The 22,218-nt window shown below is 37.7% G+C and overlaps 1 protein-coding gene across 1 annotated transcript in view; it reads left to right on the top strand.

Annotated features, from left to right (window-relative positions):
- HEPHL1 (hephaestin like 1) overlaps positions 1 to 22,218 on the top strand; it is a gene marked incomplete at both ends in the record, with an annotated part of 93,483 nt that overhangs the window by 31,873 nt on the left and 39,392 nt on the right. The window contains 6 exons of the mRNA XM_082845207.1: positions 3,967 to 4,221; positions 7,193 to 7,361; positions 16,078 to 16,217; positions 16,362 to 16,493; positions 18,063 to 18,274; positions 21,458 to 21,608. Coding sequence (XP_082701333.1) covers positions 3,967 to 4,221; positions 7,193 to 7,361; positions 16,078 to 16,217; positions 16,362 to 16,493; positions 18,063 to 18,274; positions 21,458 to 21,608 — 1,059 coding nt within the window. The remainder of the gene's footprint in view (positions 1 to 3,966; positions 4,222 to 7,192; positions 7,362 to 16,077; positions 16,218 to 16,361; positions 16,494 to 18,062; positions 18,275 to 21,457; positions 21,609 to 22,218) is intronic.

Here is a 22,218-nt window from a genome sequence, read left to right as displayed (position 1 = left end):
ACATTCTTCTCAAGTGCACATGGAACATTTTCCAAGATAGGTATGTTAAGCCATAAAAAAAGTCTTAATAAATAAATTTAAGAGGATTGAAATTATATCAAGCATCTTTTCTGACCACAATGATGTGAAACTAGAAATTACATGAAGAAAACTGTTTAAAAACGGTTTAACTGTTTAAACAAACATGTGGAGATTAAACAGCATGTTACTGAACAACCAACATATTGAAGAAGAAATCAAAAGAGAAATTTTTTAAAAACTTGAAACAAATGGAAATGTAATATATCAAAATTTATGGGATGCAGCAAAAACAGTTCTAAAAGGGAAGTTCATGGTGATAAATGCCTACCTCAAGAAACAAAAACTGTTTCAAGTAAGCAACCTAACTGTACACCTCAAAGAACTAGAAAAAGAACAAATTAAGCCCAAAGTTACTAGAAGGAAGGAAATAACAAAGATTAGAGCAGAAATAAGTGAAATAGATACTAAAAAGACAATAAAAAACATCAATAAAACTAAGATCTGGTTCTTTGAGAAGATCAACAAAATTAACAAACATTTAACTAGACTCACTAAGAAAAAAGAGAAAGGTCTCAAATAAATAACATCAGAGATGAAAGATGAGATATTATAACTGACACCACAGAAATAAGAAGGATCATAAGAGACTACTATGAACAAGTATATGCCAACAAATTGGATAACCTATAAGAAATGGATAAGGACCATACAACCTACCAAGACTGAATCAGGATGAAATAGAATCTGACAGACTGATACTAGCAAGGAGATTGAATCAGTAATCAAAAACCTTCTGACAAACAAAAGTCCAGGAAACAGATGGCTTCACTGGTTAATTCCACCAAACATTCAAAGAAGAATTAATACCAATTCTTCTCAAAATCTTCTAAAAAATAGAAGAGGGAGAAACTCTTCCAAACATGTTTTATGAAGCCAGCATCATGCTGATACCAAAAGTGGACAAGGATGCCACACAGAAAAAGAAAAAATACAGGCCAATATTCCTGATGAACACAGATGCAAAAGTCCTCAACAAAATATCAGCAAGCCAAATTCAACAATACATTAAAAGGCTCATACACTGTGATTAAGTGGGATTTATTAATCCATGGGGTTTTAACCATGAAAGTATGGTTCAGCTTCCACAAATCCATTAAGGTGATATACCACAGTAAAAACTGAAGGATAAAAATCATATGATCATCACAATAGACACAAAGAAAGCATTTGACAAAATTCAACATCCATTTATAATAAAAACTCTTAACAAAGAGAGTATAAAGGAAACATACCTCAACATAATAAAGACCATATATGACAAGCCCACAGCTAACGTTATACTCAATGGTGAAAAGCTGAAAGCTAAACCTCTAATATCAGGAACAAGAGAAGGATGTGCACTGTTGCCACTTTTATTCAACATAGCATTGGAAGTCCAAGCCAGAGCAATTAGGGAAGGAAAAGAAATAAATTCATCTAAATCCGAAAGGAAGAAGTAACTGTCATTATTTGCAGATGACATGATACTATATATAGAAAACCTTAAAGGCTCCAAAAAACTGTTAGAACAAATAAGTTAAGTAAATTTGAGGGATATAAAATCAATACACAAAAATCTGTTGCAGTTCTTTACACTAATAATGAATTATCAGAAAGAGAAATTATGAAAACAATCTCACTTACAACTGCCTCAAAAGGAATAAAATATCTAGGAATAAATTTAACCAAGGAGGTGAAAAAAACATATATTGAAAATTATGACATTAATAAAAAAAATTTAAGAAGACACAAATAAATGGAAAGATATTCTGTATCCATGGATTGAATGAATTAATATTGTTAAAATGTTCATACTACCCAAAGCAATCTATAGTCACAATGCAATCTCTATTAAAATCCCAATGGTATTTTTTACAGAAATAGAACAATCCAAAAATTTGTATGGAACCACAAAAGACCCTGAATAGCCAAAGCAATCTTGAGAAAGAACAAAGCTAGAGGCATCATGATCCTTGATTTTAAATGATATTACAAAACCATAGTAATTAACACAGTATGATATTGGCATAAAAACAGACACAGAGATCAATGGAACAGAATAGAGAGCCCTGAAATAAACCCATGTAAGAATATACAGGCGGAAAAGGACAGTCTCTTCAATAAATGGTGTTGGGAAAATTGAACAACCATATACAAAAGAATGAAGCTGGACCGCTGTCTTACACACATACACAAATATTAACTCAAATTGGATTAAAGACTTGAGTATAATATCTGAAATTCTAGAACTCCTAGAAGAAAACATAGGTGGTGAGCTCCTTGACATAGGTCTTGGTAATGATTTTTTAAATCTGACACCAAAAGCAAAAGCAACAAAAGCAAAAATAAACAAGTGGGACTACATCAAACTAAAAACTTCTGCACAGCAAAGGAAACCATCAACGAAATGAAAAGACAACTGACTGAATGGGAGAAAATATTTGTAAATTGTATATCTGATAAGAAACGAATATCCAAATATATAAAGAACTCATACAACTCAATAGCAAAAAGCCAATCTTATTTTTTAAAAATGAGCAGAAGATCTGAATAGATATATTTCTAAAGAAGAAATAGAGATGGCCAATAGGTATGTGAAAAGATGCTCAACATCATTACTCATCAGGAAATACAAATCAAAACCACAGTGAGAGGGACTTCCCTGTGGTCCAGTGATTAAGACTCCGAGCTCCCAATGCAGGGGGCCCAGGTTCAATCCCTGGTCAGGGAACTAGATCCCACATGCATGCTGCAACTAAGGAAAAAGAAAAAAAAAGATCCCACACATTGCAACTAAGACCTGGCACAGCCAAATAAATAAATAAATATTAAAAACAAACAAACAAAAAACCCCCACAAGATATCACCTCATACCCGTTAGAATGGCTATTATCAAAAAGAGAAGAAATAACAAGTGTAAATTGGTACAACCACTATGAAAACCAGTATGGAGTTTCCTTAAACAAACTAAAAATAAGCTTATCATATGATCCAGAAATTCTGCTCCTGGGTATTTATCTGAAGAAAATGAAAACACTAATTCAAAAAGATATATGCACCCCCCATGATCATTGCAGCATTATTTACAATAGCCAATATATGGAAACAGTCTAAGTGTCCGTTGATGGATGAATGGATAAAGAAATTGTGGTATATAATAATAGAATATTATTCAGCCATAAAAAAGAATGAAATCTCGCCATTTGCAACAGCATGGTGGACTTTTAGGGCATTATGCTAAGTGAAATAAGTCAGACACGGAGGGCAAATATTGTAAGACCTCTTTTATATGTGGAATCTAAGCAAGCAAACAAACAAACAAACAAAACCCCCAAAACCAAGTGCATAGATCCAGAGAACAAATTGGTGGTTAAAGAGGCAGGGGATGGGGATGGGAGAAATGGCAAAAAAAGTAACATGTCTCATAAGTCCCTTCTAATCAGTTGTTTTCCTTTTCTTCTTGCTGCATGCTTTTGTCATTTAAGTAGCTACTATGTGTCAGCTGTCCCGCTGTGAGGTAAGACAGGGTTTCTAATTACAAGGAACAGATCTGGTGGGGAAGGTAAATATGTAAATAGAGATGGAGGTAAGAGGTGGCCAAGCTGTCCTGGAAGTATGAACAGTGCTTTTGTTTGCTCCTGATCTCATTGTGTTCACATAACAGCTCGAAGGCTGTTTGCATGTTGCTGATCACTTTTATTGAGTGCTTTTCTCTTGAAAAGACTAATGCTTTTCATTCCTTTCGGGGACTGTATTTTACCAAAGAAATCATGCCTTTCTGCACAAAAACATTACAAGCAATAATCTGTGCTAATTTTCAACTGCGCTAGAGCATGTGTTACCATTTCTTCTGGATCTGCTCGCCTCTGCAGGGGAATCTCTTCCACTAGTGTTTCTGTTTTTCAGCGCTCAATGGATACCTCTTTGGAAACTTCCCCGAGCCTGATATGTGTGTTGGTGAATCGGTGTCCTGGCACCTATTTGGAATGGGGAATGAGATAGACATCCATTCCATCTATTTTTATGGTAACACCTTCATCAGCAGAGGCCATCGGACTGATGTCGTCAACCTCTTCCCAGCCACCTTCCTGACAACAGAAATGATAGTTGAGAATCCTGGGAAGTGGATGATAACCTGCCAAGTCAGTGATCACTTTCAAGGTAAAAAGGACAGAGACCAGTGTAGAGATGCTTACAATGGTACAATTAAACCACGCAATCAATGGTGCTCATTCAGTGCCTGCTGTTGAATAGAGTCTTGTACGTGTTATATTTAATTAAATATTAAACATAGGAAAAATGTATAATGTCTATTTGGCATCTTATCAACAGGTATTTATTAATCATGTCCCTATGAACCGGGTAAGAGGTGATTGAAAGAAATGATAAGACCTTCTATGAACCTGGAATCTAGTAGTTAAATATAGTTAGACATTTACAAAATGAATAAAACCTGAGGCAGAACGATAAATGCTCTTTAAGTGCTCTATCACTTTGCTGGAGCAGAGAGGCTTCCTGAGGAGGTGGTCCCTAATCTGAGCCTCTAAAGGTTAGGAATTTGATAGATGAAGAAGGGGAAAAAGGTTTGCCAGGCAGAGGAAGCAACATGAGCTGGGAAAAACACATGGGCAATTTTAAATAGAATAATAAATTTTTAGCACTGAAAAGGAATTTATAGATAATCTGGACCAATCCCCCATCCAATTCTTGAATTCTCTTTTGGACATCTCTTTTTTAAATTTTTATTTTATTTTATATTGGAGCATATTTGATTTACAATGTGTTAGTTTCAGGTGTACAGCAAAGTAAGTTATACATATTCTTATATCTATTCTTTTTCAGATTCTTTTCCTATATAGGTTATTACAGAGTATTGAGTGTAGTTCCCTGTGCTATACAGTAGGTCCTTGTTGATTACCTATTTTATATATAGTAGTGTGTATATGTTAATCCCAACCTAGTAATTGTAGCAGCTTGTTTCGTCTCTGGGCTGCTCTGTGAGAACATTCTTCCTTATATTGAGACACAATGCAATGATAGGTACAAAATCCTATGAAAGATGAATGATAAACGTTTGTTGACAAATACCTGTTGAATGATTTGGTTCAGGTTCCTTGGGAATAGGTCTTTACTTAGCTGGACCTTAGGCTCATGTCAGAGGAGTGATGAAGGAGAAGCCTTAGAGAGGCAGAATGGGCCCCAGGCAAGCATCTTTGAATGGCAAGACTAAGGATTGTCTAGAAGGCAAGAGTAAGTCCTTCTAGATCGTTAGGCACACTAGTGACATAATCAGTGCAGTGGTTTAGGAAGATAAATATGATGTCTGTGTGCAGAAAGGACACAATGGAGAGACTCTGGCTACTGGATGCCAGTTAAGAATCATTGGCAACATTAGAGTTATGACATACTAAAAGTTTGGCCTAACATGGTAAAAACAAGAATATAAAAAGAAAATGTGTCAACGGGATAAACATAGAAGAAATAATGTGTGATTCCACTTGGATACTGACTAACTACACACAGTCACTATGAGATCAGGGATGCAGCTCTTCAGGGCTGCTTTCATAACACATTTTTGTTCCCAAAAACCTTAAGCAAACCTCACATTTGTCCACTGGGTTATTCCAGTTAAATTCAATTCAGCAAATGTTGAGCTGCTCAGTTAATATGTATAAGACACTCTCCTGGGAAGACAAAGATGAACAAGACAAAGTTACTATTCTTCCCTGCTCCTACCCCCAGCTTTATTGAGGTATAATTGACAAATAGGATTTGTATATATTTAAGAGGTACAACTTGACGTTTTGCTATACTTGTAAGGTGTGATTACCTTACACTCAAGCAATTAATATATCTATTACCTCACGTAGTTAAACATTTTTGTTGTGATGGTGGTGAGAACACTTGAGAGCTCAAAGAATACAGAGTTTCAGTTATGCAAGATGAATGGGTTCTGGAGATCTAATATACCCCGTGGTGACTACAGTCAACAATACTGTGTGGTATACCTGAAACTCCCTAAAAGGGTAAATCCTAAGTGTTCTCCACACACGATCCCTAAATCTGAGAAGAAACTAATCAAGGCATTAGCAGCCATTTGAGATTAGTAAGATTGCTAAATGTGGCCAGTAGTAGTGGACATAAACTGGAATACGTTACTGAAATACAATGTTTCCTAAATTGTCCATAGCCTCAGAAAAAAATGTTTAAAAATTAGAAGATACGTATAATTCAATTTTAAAATTAGTAATTACCTCTAGAGATAATGGTGTCACATTTTGATGAATATCCTTCCTATTTTCTAGACCTTAATATATAAATGCTTATGTTATATATAAAATGAAATCAATCTATTGATAGTGCCCTGTAGCTTACTTTTTCCACTTGTTAATATACCAGAAATAAATTTATATATCAGTGAATATAGATCTACTACATCGTTGTTAATCCTTCCAGTGTCCTTTGTAAGGAGATTACAATTTACTTAACCAACAGTCTTTATTAACACTTATATTTTCCCTATTTTTTGCTAAACACTCATAAACATCAATTTATAGAAATGTTTGTACTTTGTCTGACATTTCCTTGGGAAAACTACTAGATTTAGAATTCCTGGGTTGAAGAGTTTAATTTTTTTAAGCTATGGACATATATTGCTGAATTCTCCTTTAGAAATTATTACTCTTCACTCATAGTGTGTGAGCATTCCCTTTTCCCTGTTCATCTGACAACACTGATAATTACTAGTCTTTCTGGTCTTTACCAATCTCATAAATGAACAACAGTATCACTTGATTACTATTAAGGTTGAACTTTTCTTTTTTCTTCATTTGTTCATGGGTCAGTAGTATTTCTTCTGTGAATAACCTATAAATGTCCCTTGCACATTTTCTATTGGGATATTTACTTTTTTCTTTCTTATTTATCAAAGGTATTTACATATTAATCTTTTGTAATATGTGCTAAAATATCCCCCTACCCACTGTTTATTTTTTACTTTTAACTTTGTTTACGGTCCTGTTTTCCATACAAAAGTTTTAAATGTTCATGAAGTCAAATCTATCATTCATTTCCTGTATGATTTCTTTCGGATCATTTATACCTTGGCTCATGGTTTTCCTGTCTTCTGCAGCTGGCATGCTGGGGCAATACAATGTTGGTAACTGCAAAAGTGGTATTTTTCACCCCAAGATGAAGGGTCAACAGAGGCGCTATTTTATAGCAACTGAAAAAATTCTTTGGGATTATGGTCCTCAAGGCTATAACAAATTCAGTGGTCTTCCCCTAAATGCCTCTGGCAGGTAAGCTCTCTTTGCTGGTGTTGCTAAGTCTCTCATAAGAGAGGCATCTATTAGGCTTTTCGCTGTGATCTCATTTGTAGGCTAGGCACTGCTCTTATGAGCATATACTGCATAGATAGCATAATGGCTTCACTTAAGGAGCTCTGAGCCCTGTAATGTGTACAGCTGAGACATGGAGGAGTATTTATTGCTTCATGATTTGCTGGCTAAATCAAAGCACTAGATTCATTCATTCATCAAACATTTTAGGAGCATCTGCTGTGTGCAAGCTGCAGCGTTAAATGCCATGAGAAATACTAAGCTGACAGAGAAGAGAGTAAGGTGCTTGCACATATGAAGCAGACAGTTTTGAAAAGGGAATATGGCAGGACTCTCTCTTTTTGTTTTGTTTTGTTTTGGCCACCACGCAGCATGTGGGCTCTTAGTTCCCTGACCAGGGGTCCAACCCGTGCCTCCTACATGGAAACACAGGGTCTTAACTACTGGACCACCAGGGAAGTCCCAGCAGGACTCTCTTTCATTGGAGATGAACTAGTCAAGGAAGGTTAACCCTTTTGGCTCAAGGACAGCCTGATATAACTTAAGCCCCCTCTACACAGAATTCCTTTTTCTCCCTGTCCAGTATAATGCCATTTTTTCCTTCAAATTCTAATTCTAATGTCACCTCTTAAGTAAAGCCTCCCCTGACACCTGAATAACTTTCTCTTGGCTCCCGCAGCATATAGTATTTTTTCAAATTGAATCGAACAATTCATTAAGTGGATGCAGACTCCTGTGACTTCTTATTGTAGAATCATATGCAAAGATGTCTGTGAAAGCATTATAAAATGTACAGTGTGATACCAACAAGTATTGCTATTATCCTATAATCCTTTTTTTAACATCTTTATTGGAATATAATTGCTTTACAGTGGTGTGTTAGTTTCTGCTTTATAACAAAGTGAATCTGCTATACATATATCCCCATATCTCCTCCCTCTTGTGTCTCCCTCCAACCCTCCCTATCCCACTCCTCCAGGTGGTCACAAAGCACCGAGCTGATCTCCCTGTGCTATGTGGCTGCTTCCCACTAGCTAACTATTTTACATTGGGTAGTGTATATATGTCCATGCCACTCTCTCACTTCGTCCCAGCTTACCCTTCCCCCTCCCCATGTCCTCAAGTCCATTCTCTACGTCCACGTCTTTATTCCTGTCCTGCCCCTAGGTTCTTCATAAACTTTTTTTTTTTTAGATCACATATATATGTGTTAGCATACAGTATTTGTTTTTCTCTTTTTGACTTACTTCACTGTGTATGACAGACTCTAGGTCCATCCACCTCACTACAAATAACTCAATTTCTTTTCTTTTTATGGCTCAGTAATATTCCATTGTATATATGAGCCACATTTTCTTTATCCAATCATCTGTTGATGGACACATAGGTTGCTTCCATGTCCTGACTATTGTAAATAGAGCTGCAATGAACACTGTGGTACATGACTCTTTGGGAATTATGGTTATCTCAGGGTATATGCCCAGTAGTGGGATTGCTGGGTCGTATGGTAGTTCTATTTTAGTATTTTAAGGAACCGTCATACTGTTCTCCATAATGGCTGTATCAACTTACATTACCACCAACAGTGCATCAGGGCTCCCTTTTCTCCACACCCTTTCCAGCATTTATTGTTTGTAGATTTTTTGATGATGGCCATTCTGACTGGTGTGAGGTGATACCTCATTGTAGTTTTGATTTGCATTTCTCTAATGACTAGTGATGTTGAGCATCCTTTCATGTGTTTCTTGGCAATCTGTATCTCTTCTTTGGAGGAATGTCTATTTAGGTCTTCTGCCCATTTTTGATTGGGTTGTTTGTTTTTATTGATATTGAGCTGCATGAGCTGCTTGCAAATTTTGGAGATTAATCATTTGTCAGTTGCTTCATTTGCAAATGTTTTCTCCCATTTTGAGGTTTGCCTTTTATTTTGTTTATGGTTTCCTTTGCTGTGCAAAAGCTATTAAGTTTCATTAGGTCCCATTTGTTTATTTTTATTTCCATTTCTCTAGGAGGTGGGTGAAAAAGGATCTTGCTGTGATTTATGTCATAGAGTATTCTGCCTATGTTTTCCTCTAAGAGTTTCAGAGTGTCTGGCCTTACACTTAGGTCTTTAATTCATTTTGAGTTTATTTTTGTGTATGGTGTTAGGGAGTGTTCTAATTTCATTCTTTTACATGTAGCTGTCTAGTTTTCCCAGCACCACTTATTGAAGAGGCTGTCTTTTCTCCATTGTATGTTTATGCCTCCTTTATCAAAAATAAGGTGACTAGATGTGCATGGTTTATCTCTGAGCTTTCTATCCTGTTCCATTGATGTATATTTCTGTTTTTGTGCCAGTACCAGACTGTCTTGATTACTGTAGCTTTGTAGTATAGTCTGAAATCAGGGAGCCTGATTCCTCCAGCTCCATTTTACTTTCTCAAGATTGCTTTGGCTATTTGGGGTCTTTTGTGTTTCCATAGATATTGTGAAATTTTTTGTCCTAGTTCTAATCTAAGAAATTGGTATATCTCTCCATCTGTTTGTATCATCTTTAATTTCTTTCATCAGTGTCTTATGGTTTTCTGCATACAGGTCTTTTGTCTCCTTCGGTAGGTTTATTCCTAGGTATTTTATTCTTTTTGTTGCAATGGTAAATGGGAGTCTTTCCTTAATTTCTCTTTCAGATTTTTCGTCATTAGTATGTAGGAATGCAAGACGTTTCTGTGCGTTAATTTTGTATCCTGCTACTTTACCAAAACTATTGATTAGGTCTAGTAGTTTTCTGGTAACATCTTTAGGATTCTCTATGCATAGTATCATGTCATCTGCAAACAGTGACAGCTTTACTTCTTCCTTTCCGCTTTGGATTCCTTTTATTTATTTTAATTCTCTGATTGCTGTGGCTAAAACTTCCAAAACTATGTTGAATAATAGTGGTAAGAGTGGGCAGCCTTGCCTTCTTTCTGATCTTAGTGGAAATGCTTTCAGTTTTTCACCATTGAGAATGATGTTGGCTGTGGGTTTGCCATATATGGCCTTTATTATGTTGAGGTAAGTTCCCTCTATGCCTACTTTCTGGAGGGTTTTTTATCATAACTGGATGTTGAATTTTGTCAAAAGCCTTTTCTGCATCTATTGAGATGATCAGATGGTTTTTCTCCTTCAATTTGTTAATATGGTGTATCACATTGATTGATTTGCGCATATTGAAGAATCCTTGCATTTCTGGTATAAACCCCACTTGATCATGGTGTATAATCCTTTTAATGTGCTTTTGGATTCTGTTTGCTAGTATTTTGTTGAGGATTTTTACATATGTGTTCATATCAGTGATATTGGCTTGTAGTTTTCTCTCTTTGTGAGATTTTGTCTGACTTTGGTATCAGGCTGATGGTGGCCTTGTAGAATGAGTTTGGGAGTGTTCCTCCCTCTGCTATATTTTGAAAGAGTTTGAGAAGGATAGGTGTTAGCTTTTCTCTAAATGTTTGATAGAATTCGCCTGTGAAGCCATCTGGTCCTGGGCTTTTGTTGGAAGATTTTTAATCCCAGTCTCAAATTCAGTGCTTGTGATTTGTCTGTTTATATTTTCTATTTCTTCCTGGTTTAGTCTCTGAAGGTTGTGCTTTTCTAAGTATTTGTCCATTTCTTCCAGGTTGTCCATTTTATTGGCATAGAGTTGCTTGTAGTAATCTCTAATGATCCTTTGTATTTCTGCAGTGTCAGTTGTTACTTCTCCTTTTTCATTTCTAATTCTATTGATTTGAGTCTTCTCCCTTTTTTTCTTGATGAGTCTGGTGAATGGTTTATCAATTTTGTTTATCTCCTCAAAGAACCAGCTTTTAGTTTTATTGATCTTTGCTATTGTTTCCTACATTTCTTTTTCATTTATTTCTGATCTGATCTTTATGATTTCTTTCCTCCTGCTAACTTTGGGGTTTTTCTGTTCTTTCTCTACTTGCTTTATGTGTAAGGTTAGGTTGTCTATTTGAGATGTTTCTTGTTTCTTGAGGTAGGTTTGTATCGCTATAATCTTCCCTCTCATAACTGCTTTTGCTGCATCCCATAGATTTTGGGTCATCGTGTTTTCATTGCCCTTTGTTTCTAGGTACTTTTTGATTTCTTCAGTGATCTCTTGGTTATTAAGTAGTGTACTGTTTAGCCTCCATGTATTTGTATTTTTTACAGATTTTTTCCTGTAATTGATATTAAGTCTCATAGCATTGTGATCAGAAAAGATACTTGATATGATTTCACTTTTCTTAAATTTACCAAGGTTTGATTTGTGACCCAAGATATGATCTATCCTGGAGAATGTTCCATGAGCACGTGAGAAGGTGTATTCTGTTGTTTTTAGATGGAATGTCCTATAAATATCAATTAAGTCCATCTTGTTTAATGTATCATTTAAAGCTTGTGTTTCCTTCTTTATTTTCATTTTGGATGATGTGTCCATTGGTGAAAGTGGGGTGTTAAAGTCTCCTGCAATAATTGTGTTACTGTTGATTTCCCCTTTTATGGCTGTTAGCCTTTGCCTTATGTATTGAGGTGCTCCTATGTTGGGTGCATAAATATTTACAATTGTTATATCTTCTTCTTGGATCGATCCCTTGATCATTATGTAGTGTCCTTCTTTGTCTCTTGTAATAGTCTTTATTTTAAAGTCTATTTTGTCTGATATGAGAATTGCTACTCCAGCTTTCTTTTGATTTCCATTTGCATGGAATATCTTTTTCCATCCCCTCACTTTCACTTTGTATGTGTCATTAGGTCTGAAATGGGTCTTTTGTAGACAGCATATATATGGGTCTTGTTTTTGTATCCATTCAGCCAATCTATGTCTTTTGGTGGGAACAGTTAATCCATTTACATTTAAGGTAGTCATCAATATGTATGTTCCTATTACCATTTTCTTAATTGTTTTGGGTTTGTTATTGTAGGTCTTTTCCTTCTCTTGTGTTTCATGCCTAGAGAAGTTCCTTTAGCATTTGTTATAAAGCTGGTTTGGTAGTGCTGAATTCTCTTAGCTTTTGCTTGTCTGTAAAGTTTTTAATTTCTCCATCAAATCTGAATGAGATCCTTGCTGGGTAGAGTAATCTTGGTTGTAGGTTTTTCCCTTTCATCACTTTAAATATGTCCTGCCACTCCGTTCTGGCTTGCAGTGTTTCTGCTGGAAGATCAGCAGTTGACCTTATGGGGATTCCCTTGTCTGTTATCTGTTGTTTTTCCCTTGCTGCTTTTAATATTTTTTCTTTGTATTTAATTTTTGATAGTTTGATTAATATGTGTCTTTGCATGTTTCTCCTTGGATTTATCCTGTATGGGACTCTCTGTGCTTCCTAGATTTGATTAACTATTTCTTTTCCCATATTAGGGAAGTTGTCAGCTATAATCTCTTCAAATATTTTCTCAGTCCGTTTCTTTATCTCTTCTTCTTCTGCGAGCCCTATAATTCGAATGTTGGTGTGTTTAATGTTGTCCCAGAGGTCTCTGAGACTGTCCTGACTTCTTTTCATTCTTTTTTCTTTATTCTGCTCTGCAGTAGTTATTTCCACTATTTTATCTTCTGGGTCACTTGCCTGTTCTTCTGCCTCAGTTATTCTGCTATTGATTCCTTCTAGAGAATTTTAATTTCGTTTGTTGTGTTGTTCATCATTGTTTGTTTGCTCTTTAGTTTTTCTAGGTCCTTGTTAAAGTTTCTTGTATTTTCTCCTTTCTATTTCCAAGATTTTGGATTATCTTTGCTCTCATTACTCTGAATTCTTTTTCAGGTAGACTGCCTATTTCCTCTTCATTTCTTTGGTCTGGTGGGTCTTTACCTTGCTCCTTTACCTGCTGTGTGTTTCTCTGTCTTCTCATTTTGCTTGACTTACTGTGTTTGGGGTCTCCTTTTCACAGGCTGCAAGTTCATAGTTCTCATTGTTTTTGGTGTCTGCCCCCAGTGGCTAAGGTTGGCTCAGTGAGTTGTGTAGGCTTCCTAGTGGAGGGGACTAATGACTGTGTTCTGGAGGATGAGGCTGAATCTTGTCTTTCTGGTGGGCAGGACCACGTCTGGTGGTGTGTTTTGGGGTGTCTGTGACCTTAGTATGATTTTAGGCAGCCTCTCTGCTAATGGGTGGGGTTGTGTTCCTGTCTTGCTAGTTGTTTGGCATAGGATGTCCAGCATTGTAGCTTGCTGGTCATTGAGTGTAGCTGGGTCTTAGCATTGAGATGGAGATCTATGGGAGAACTTTTGCCATTTGATATTATGTGGAGCCAGGAGGTCTCTGGTGGACCAATGTCCTGAACTAAGCTCTCCCACCTCAGAGGCACAGGCCTGACACCCGACTGGAGCACGAAGACCCTTTTGGGAAGTCTGAGGTCTTCTGCCAGGATTCAGTAGGTGTTCTTTCGGAGTTGTTCCACATGTAGATGTTTCTGATATATTTGTGGGGAGGAAGGTGATCTCCACGTCTTACTCCTCCGCCATCTTAAAGGTCTCCCCCAAGGTTTCTCTTTAAATTCACTATTTCCCTCACAATCCAGTAGCATGTATTATTTAATGTTCAAAATTTTCCAAGATATTACTTCCTCTAAGCTGGGGTTTTTATGAATCTGAAGTGGCTCCTCCACTGTCTTTTTCCCTTTCTGCCAACAGAAACAGAAGGCTCTGAGGGTTTAGAACAGGGCAGTAGTCCTCAACATTGTCAAGGTCACCAAAAATGAGGGAAGTATGAGAAATTGTCACAGCCAAGAGGAGCCTATGGAGACATGAAGACTAAATGTAATGCTGTATCCTTGGCTTCTGTGGCCATCTGGGCCCGCATCCCCAGCAAGAATCTATCCTATAATCCTTTTAATGTTTGAGGGAGTGTTTTAAAAATTGTCTTTGTGGTCAATAAGATACCCTTTGTTTCTTTCATTGTAAATTTCTTTCATTCATTCATTCTTCCACCAAACCAATGCACTTGAGGCTTGCCTAAAGAATTTGTGTGGACCATATATGAAAAACTCTTTGATATGAACATTCTCTATTGACCAGTATTTCTCCATAAACAAAATAATGAAAATTAACATTGAAAATTATTTCTGAGAAGCCTTCCAGAATTCAGAAGCTCCTTATAAAATATGAAATATTAAGCTATATTCAATCAATATTTAATGTAATATGGGACAGCACAATGTACTAAGTGACATAAGGGATCCAGGGAGGTCTAAGACAATGTTCCCAATCTCAGGTAGAGAAAGATGCTGAATGCACAGGAGAAGACAAGTGATTTTGCAAGTTACAAATAAGATTTAGATGAGTTGTCCAGACAGTGAGTTCTCTGCACATTCAGAGAGAGCTATGATAACCAGAAAGACTTCACAGAGGAAGTGGAACTTAAGTAGGGTCTTAAAGAATGGTAGAATTTATATAAGTGAATTGTAAAGAGAGGGAAATTTTAGATGCAGGGGTTAATGCAAAGCATCTACCATAAAGCAGAGTGATTAGATCAGAGAGTGAATGCCTGGTGTGGGGGATTTGCATGGGGAACAGGCACTCACATAGAGCAATGCAGAGAGAATTGGGGTAAACTGGATATCCATTGCAGAGGTCCTCCAATCATTTGAACTTTACTTGATTGGCAATTGGAAGCAAATGAAGATTTTGGAGCAAGTAAAATGACAATAAAAATTACTATTTTGAAGATTAATGTAGTAGTAGTGTGTATGCTGAGAAAAAAATTGAATGTATGGACACCAAGGGGGGAAAGCTGCGGGGGGCAGGGGTGGGATGAATTGGGAGATTGGGACTGACATATATACACTAATATGTATAAAATAGATAGCTAATAAGAACCTACTATATAAAAAAAATTCAAATAATGCAATTTTAAAAAAGGTAAAAAAAAAAAAAAAGAGTGAGCCAATGTGAGATAGAGGATGCTGCGTGCACAGTTAGGAGGTTTATATAATGGTCCAAGCACAAGGTGAGGAGGACATGCATGTACTGGGGTTGTGACCGTGGCAAGAAAGGAAAGGAAAAGATGGAGAAATGAAGGTGAAGAAAAGGAAGGGTGCAAAATAAAAGGTTGCAAAGTCAGGATGAACAGGATAAGGAGTTGAGGCAGAAAAAGAAGACAAAGCCTGCACATCTGCAAGAGTGACGGCACGATTGACAGAAATAGAATAGAGATAGTACTAATTGGATGTTATATCATCGTATTTCACAACTTTGAAATTTGGTATTTCATGTATATAGTTTGTATGGTAATTCCATTGATTAAATTATTTGATTAACTAGACGCTCCATTCCTTAATCATGCCAGATATCAGAGCATACTCTATGCAGAGTCTATTCATATTGACATCAGCAAGAGATAGAGGGATGCTTATTCTGCAAAGAAACCAGTTAGCTCTTGGTTACTTTGTAGGACACCATTCTGGGACACCAATATTGATAATGAAGGAGTTTGCCTGTGCCTTCTTCAGTAGCTGGACCTCTGGGGAAGAAAGTACAATGGCTAAAAGAGAAATGAGCTTGAGCATCAAACAGCTTCTGAAGACTTTTAAGGCTGGTTGACTATTCCTGGGAACTTTGTTGAAGACTGTGCTATCTTTTCTGGAGATAAGGGTGGATAAATGGGCTAAAGGCAGTACAATAAAGTTCCATAATTACGGCACTTGGTGGATATGCAGAGGTGTAATCTCAGCCAACTTCCTATTCTTTCCACAGTGACTCTGAGCTCTACTTCACACAAGGGGACAACAGAATAGGAGGAAAATATTGGAAGGCTCAGTATATAGAGTATGTTGATGCAACTTTTACTCGAAGAAAAAGACTCTCTGAGGCAGAAGCCCACCTTGGAATTCTTGGTACAGTGAAACCATCTGTCATGTTTTGAACAGGGGAAATGTTTTAGTAGGACATGCACACCTAACATGGAATGACTCTTCTCCTGCTCCTATCCACTTCTCTCTTTTCATCCTCTTACCTCTCCTTCTCTTAATATTTCTTAGGTCCCATCATCAAGGCAGAGGTGGGTGATACTCTGTTAGTGACCTTTGCTAACAAAGCCGACAAGGTCTACAGTATTTTGCCCCACGGTGTGATCTATGACAAGGCCTCTGATGCAGCCCCAAATGTAGATGGTAAGTCCCAGCCTCAGCCTTGGTAGGAAACAGGATGAGTGAGCAAAGGACTTAGAACTGGACAGACCTGGTTCAAATCCTGGTCCCTTTACTTACCAGCCCTGTGAGCTTGAGCAGCTATTTCAACTTTCTGAACCTTATTCTTCTCACCTATCAAATGCAGATAATGACACTCACCTCAGAGGGCTTTGGGAAAGGATGGAGAGAATTTAGGACAGAGTCTGGCCCACAGTAGGTACTTAGGAAGTGTTAATGCCTTTCCTTTTCCCTCAGTAATGTAATAAATCTCAAAGTGATCTACTTTCACAGTCGCCCCCACTTCTTTAAGATGGAGAGCTTTTCTGCTGCATTTGGATGGGATCTGTGGCTGAAGGCTGAAAGGGAACTCTGATTTCCAATGTTTTGTTGAAATCAAAATCTTACACGTGGTCTTTTCTTTGTCCCTATCGACAAATATTTATTTAAAACCAGTATTATGTGCTTACCATCATACATGGCCTCTCCCAATCACAGAGTATGTAATAAAGGCATCTTCTACCCAGTGGCTGCAGGACTTATCCTTCCATTCATTATACTGCTTTTGGGAAACTCCTGGTCGCGTTGGAAGCCTTCCCCATCACTACAACAGACATCATGACTCCTGGGATACTTACTTCTTCATGCCCAAGTATGAGGCCAGTCACAGTCCAGAGCAGGTGATGGGGAGGGGACAGAGAAGGAAGGAATGGAGGGAGTATTCCCCCTCTCTACACCCACCCTCTCCTCCCCCTGCTGCAGCAACATTTCCTGTGCCTGCAGTCTCTTCCTTGGTCAAAATGCTCACAATGACTTTTGTGTGTGTGCAGGAAGAACACTAGTGACAGCACAAATGTCCACATTTTCTATTGTTTAATTCAGAAAACTTACTGGGCACCTTTTTGCCAGGCTCTGGACAAGATACAGAAAGTCTCTGGCCCCAGTCTAGTTGGAGAGATTCAATGTGTTCATCTGGCAATATAATGTGAGGGCTAAGTGCAAAGTCTTTGGAGTCAGACAGCCCTGAATTTGAATCCCAGACCTGCCATTTATCAGCTTCGTTACCTTGGGCCTTCGCTTACCTCCTCTAACTTGTAGTTATTTGGGTTATTCCTAGTTCAACCTTCTAGATTTCAAACTCTTTAAAGATAGGTCTCTTGTTTAACTTATTGGGGTATCTTCTGCAAGGCCAAGTATAATATATTCCATATGGAAGGTACTCAATGATATTTTATGAATTTACATTTATATATTAATATATAAATGGGCAATTATTGCTCTTCTAACATTTGCTAAACCTGGTAATTGAGTAAGAAGTAGTACCTGTGAAGATCTTAAATGTAATCTGTGAAGAAGGTAATCCTTTGATATAAGCTTCTATCTCATGAAACAGCAGATTGTGGCAGTGGCCTCCCTGGTAGGATACAGTGAAAATAACTGTCCTTCCACAAAGTACATCATCAGAGAGAGACATACCAGGGCTGGAAGACCCAGTGTGACAAGTTTAGTGTTCTTGGCTGTTGCTTTGAATAACTGTTTCATTTATCTCCTCAGGATTTCTGAAGCCAGGGGCACACGTTAAGCCAGGTGAAACTTTCACATACAGGTGGACGGTGCCTGAAAGCATAAGCCCAACAGCTGATGATCCCCCCTGTCTGACCTATCTTTACTTCTCAGCTGTTGAGCCAATCAACGACACCAGCTCTGGCCTTGTAGGGCCTTTGCTAGTCTGTAAGAAGGGCATTCTCAATGCTGATGGGACACAGGTAGGCCATCAAAGGTCACCAAGTTTTTCTCAGGGTTGTATGTGAGAGAGATCAGTAATATGGCTAGAGAGTAAATATTAATAAAGAGTCAGTTACAAAAAGTGATTTTTCCTCATTGCTCGTGAAATTGACTTCTACTAAATGAGAATTTTATTTTATTTTGTTTTTCCTAAATGTAACATCTGAATTTTAATTTAAGGTAATTTTAATGTAATTAAAATTTTAATTTTCAGATCTTAAATGTAAATTTAAGATCTGAAAGTTACATATGCCCAAGTAGAAAACCAGGATTTCTGCTTGTTGTGGCTGGAATTTGGTGGGTCTCTTTCCCTGTGCATTGCTTTGATTCTAGAAGCTTCAGAGATCTATATGAAATGCAAATTGGGATCTTTTGGGGCAGCACGTTTTCTCAAACTTGGCCACACATTGGAATCACCTGGGGACCTTGTAAACATCCTTTATTCAGGTGTTCCAGACCAATTAAATCAGAATCTCCAGGTGACTCCAATGTGCAGCCAAGTTTGAGAACCCCTGTAGCTCACCACTGTAATCTGGAAATTAGTCACTATGACCAAAGGAACTAGAAAGCAAGTAGATTGTTTCTTGCAAGTCCCAACTTAGAAGTTTCGATTAAGCCACACTGATTAGTGTGGCAAAGCATAGCATTTCAAGCTATGTCTGCATGATATTAAACACATTGATGAAAAAAGGAAAAGCCAGCCATTTAACCATTTTAAATTACGTTACCAAGCAGAAACAGCAAGCTATTTATTTAAATGGTATATTTTGTAATATTTGGCATTAATCCTAGTTCTGTAGAGAAAAAGAACCATTAGGATGTGTATATAGATAGAAAGAAAACTATTATAAGGAGTTGGCTCACATGACTATGGAGGATGACAAGTTTCAAGATCTGCAGGGTGAGTCACAGAAAGAGACCCAGGAGACCCAAAAGGCCATCAGGCTCAAGACCAAGGAGGAGCCTGTGTTTGAGTTTGAGTCCAAAGGCAGGAAAAAGCTGTTGTTCCAGTTCAAAGGCAGGAGGAATCCCCATTTACTTGTGAGGGTGTCAGACTTTTTGTTGTTGTGCTAAGGTCTTCAACTGATTGGATGAGGCCCACCCACATTAAGGAGGGCAATCTGCTTTACTCAGTCTACTGAATCAAATGTTAATCTCATCCAAGCACACCCTCATGGAAACAGCTAGAATAAGGTTTGACCAAATATCTGGGCACCCTATAGCCCAGTCAGGTTGGCACATAAAATTAATCATTACACAGGGTCCTATCACTTACCTTCTAACTTCCTGGGCTAATATCCCACTTTTATAGACCCAGTTACATTCCAAATAGCTCTCAGATGATGAGATTCTTCAGGTGAACTCCTTTCAATGGTTCCTTCTCATCTTGTGGACAATTGCAATCACAGTTAATAACAGTTAACATTGAGTACTTAGTATTTGCCAGATGTTGTTTTGAGTGTTTTACCTATAGTATCTAATTTACCTTCCAAAAACACATGAAGTAGGGACTACTCATATCCTCAGTTTGCAAATGAGGGAATTAGGACTTAGAGAAGACAAGTCATTTGTCCCAGTTTTCACAGCATGTAAGCAGAATGGCAGTAGAACCCAAGATCTTTTAAAATATGTTTGACCCCTTGTCTGCCTCCCCAATTTTTTATATTGTATTTTGAAAAATTTTAAGCCTATATTGTTTCTTTCCATAGCCAATGATCTTAAATTATTGCTTTCTAAAACACCATGTGATAAAAGCAGTAAGTGTACATAAGGTATAGTAAGAACATAAAGCAAAGAATACCCTTATCTTCAATGAAGAGTTAAAGCTTCACAGGGGTGGGACAGCTAAGCTGACCCTTGAAGTTGGATTACAGTGGGAGACCATCAAAGTTGAGGGGGTACATGCATAAAGGACAGAGACTTGCTGAACCTAGCAAGTTCAGATTGCTGCAAGGATCTTGGCCTTACTTCGGTTCAAGTGCCAGGAGGGAAGGGTTGAGAGATGAGGCTGAACAGGTAGGCAGGGACTGATCACTGTGAGTTTAGATTGTATTCTCCAGATTAAGTAGAGAGATATGATCAGATGGCACTGCTGAGGATCCTTCTGGAGCAGGCAGCAGGATGAAGGGTAGATTGGAAGGGAGCACATTAAAGAAGGGAAGATGGTTGAGGGACAGAAAACACAGTTACCTCTCTGGTTCAGCTTTAAAGAAAAGTAGATTTCAGCAGTTCAAGATGTTGTTTGGTCAGACATGCTCAAAAAAGATGGATTAGGAATATACACAGTGGGAGGTAACCCCTGAATATCAACTCAAATTAACATAACATAGCAAAGTCCATGGATTACATGAATTCATTATTTCACTCAAAAACACCTATTGAGTGCCTACTTTTCCAGTCATTTTTGTTGGAGCTGGGGATACAGAGAGGGACCCAAAACTTCCCTACTCTCACAAAACCTACATTGAAGTGGGGCAACATCAGAAAATATAAGTGCATAAATAAAATATAATTTCAGGTGGAGATAAGTGCTATGAAGAAAAGTAAAATGTGGTAAAGTAAAGTGAGTGAGTTTGCAGGCAGGATGGAAGATGAGTGACAGTTTTGTATAGGGTGGTCAGGGAAGGGCACTCTGACGAGGTGATGTTTGTGTAGGGAATGGAACAAAATAAAGGAGTGAGCCAGGCAAGACCTAGGAGAACCTCCTAGACAATGGGAACAGCACACACAAAGGCCCTGAGGCAGGAATGAAGTTGGTGTGTTCACAGAAGAGCAAAAGGCCAGGGTAGCTGGAATAAGTTAGGGGGTGAATACACAGAGATGAGGCCAGAGAGAGAGGCCGAGGCCAGGACTTGGAGTCTAGGGTAAGGAAAATAAGTCAGTGATGACCAGCCTGAAAATAGGAGTACCACAGGGAAGGAAAGCTTCTGAGCACCGACTTATTTCCTCTGAGGAGGCCACGTGGACAGGGAGCAGGATATAATGAGGAAGATGAAATTGTTGGGTGTAGAATGAATTTATCAGAATCCTGATTTACAAAATGACCTAGTAAATCTATGGCTGACATTGACCCTAATTTACTTTGTGTTAATTTTGAAAGTGAAGTAGAGCTAAGAAGTCCTCCAAGCTGTACTTTAATACATTCATTTCTTTCTTCTCTGTAGAAGGGAATAGACAAGGAATTTTACCTATTATTCACAGTCTTTGATGAGAATCTGAGCAGGTATCTTGATGAAAATATTCAGAAGTTTACCTGGCGTCCCTTCAGTGTTGACAAGGAGGACAAAGAGTTTGTGAAGTCCAACCAAATGCATGGTATGAAAAATGTTTTTCCCTCCTGTAAAGGAAAGTCATAATTGCATTTGAAGTGAAAATGTTTGGAATGCTTTATCTTAAGTTTGGTTTCTTGGGTATTGTTCTTGGTCATGAGTAAAATATTTCGTGGCTTCAGACGCACAAGGTATGGTGAAACCTCCCTGTCTCTAGAGATGTGAAACTTAATTAATACTTCTAAAGCCTTAGATAAAGCAATACAAAATTTGAACTAGCAAAGATCACAGTACATCATAAATGTAGAAAATTACTGATAAAATGCCCTCCCTTGAGTTTGCAATAATGTCATTAAGTCTGATAATCCAGCTGATAGTTGGAGATAATTATTATCCAGCAAGGCATCTCTTACCAAGTTGTATGTATAACTATCTAAAGTGTTAATTTGTAAAACATTAGCCATTCCTATCCAAGATCTTCATGTAGGAGAAATTAGTTAATTATTCTTCTCTGTCTCTTTTATATCAGTTGTTAACAATAGCAAACCCACATTGTAATTGGTGTAACATGGGATTCTTGTTAGTCTTGGAGAGATTACCCAAGGTGGCAGAGTAATGCACAAGAGTCCAAACTCAAATGGCCACCAGAGTGTGGA

The sequence above is a fragment of the Leucopleurus acutus genome, assembly GCF_964270905.1.
Source record: "Leucopleurus acutus genome assembly, chromosome: 8".
Taxonomy (NCBI): Eukaryota; Metazoa; Chordata; class Mammalia; order Artiodactyla; family Delphinidae; genus Leucopleurus; species Leucopleurus acutus.
This window is presented reverse-complemented; position numbering and strand designations above follow the sequence as displayed.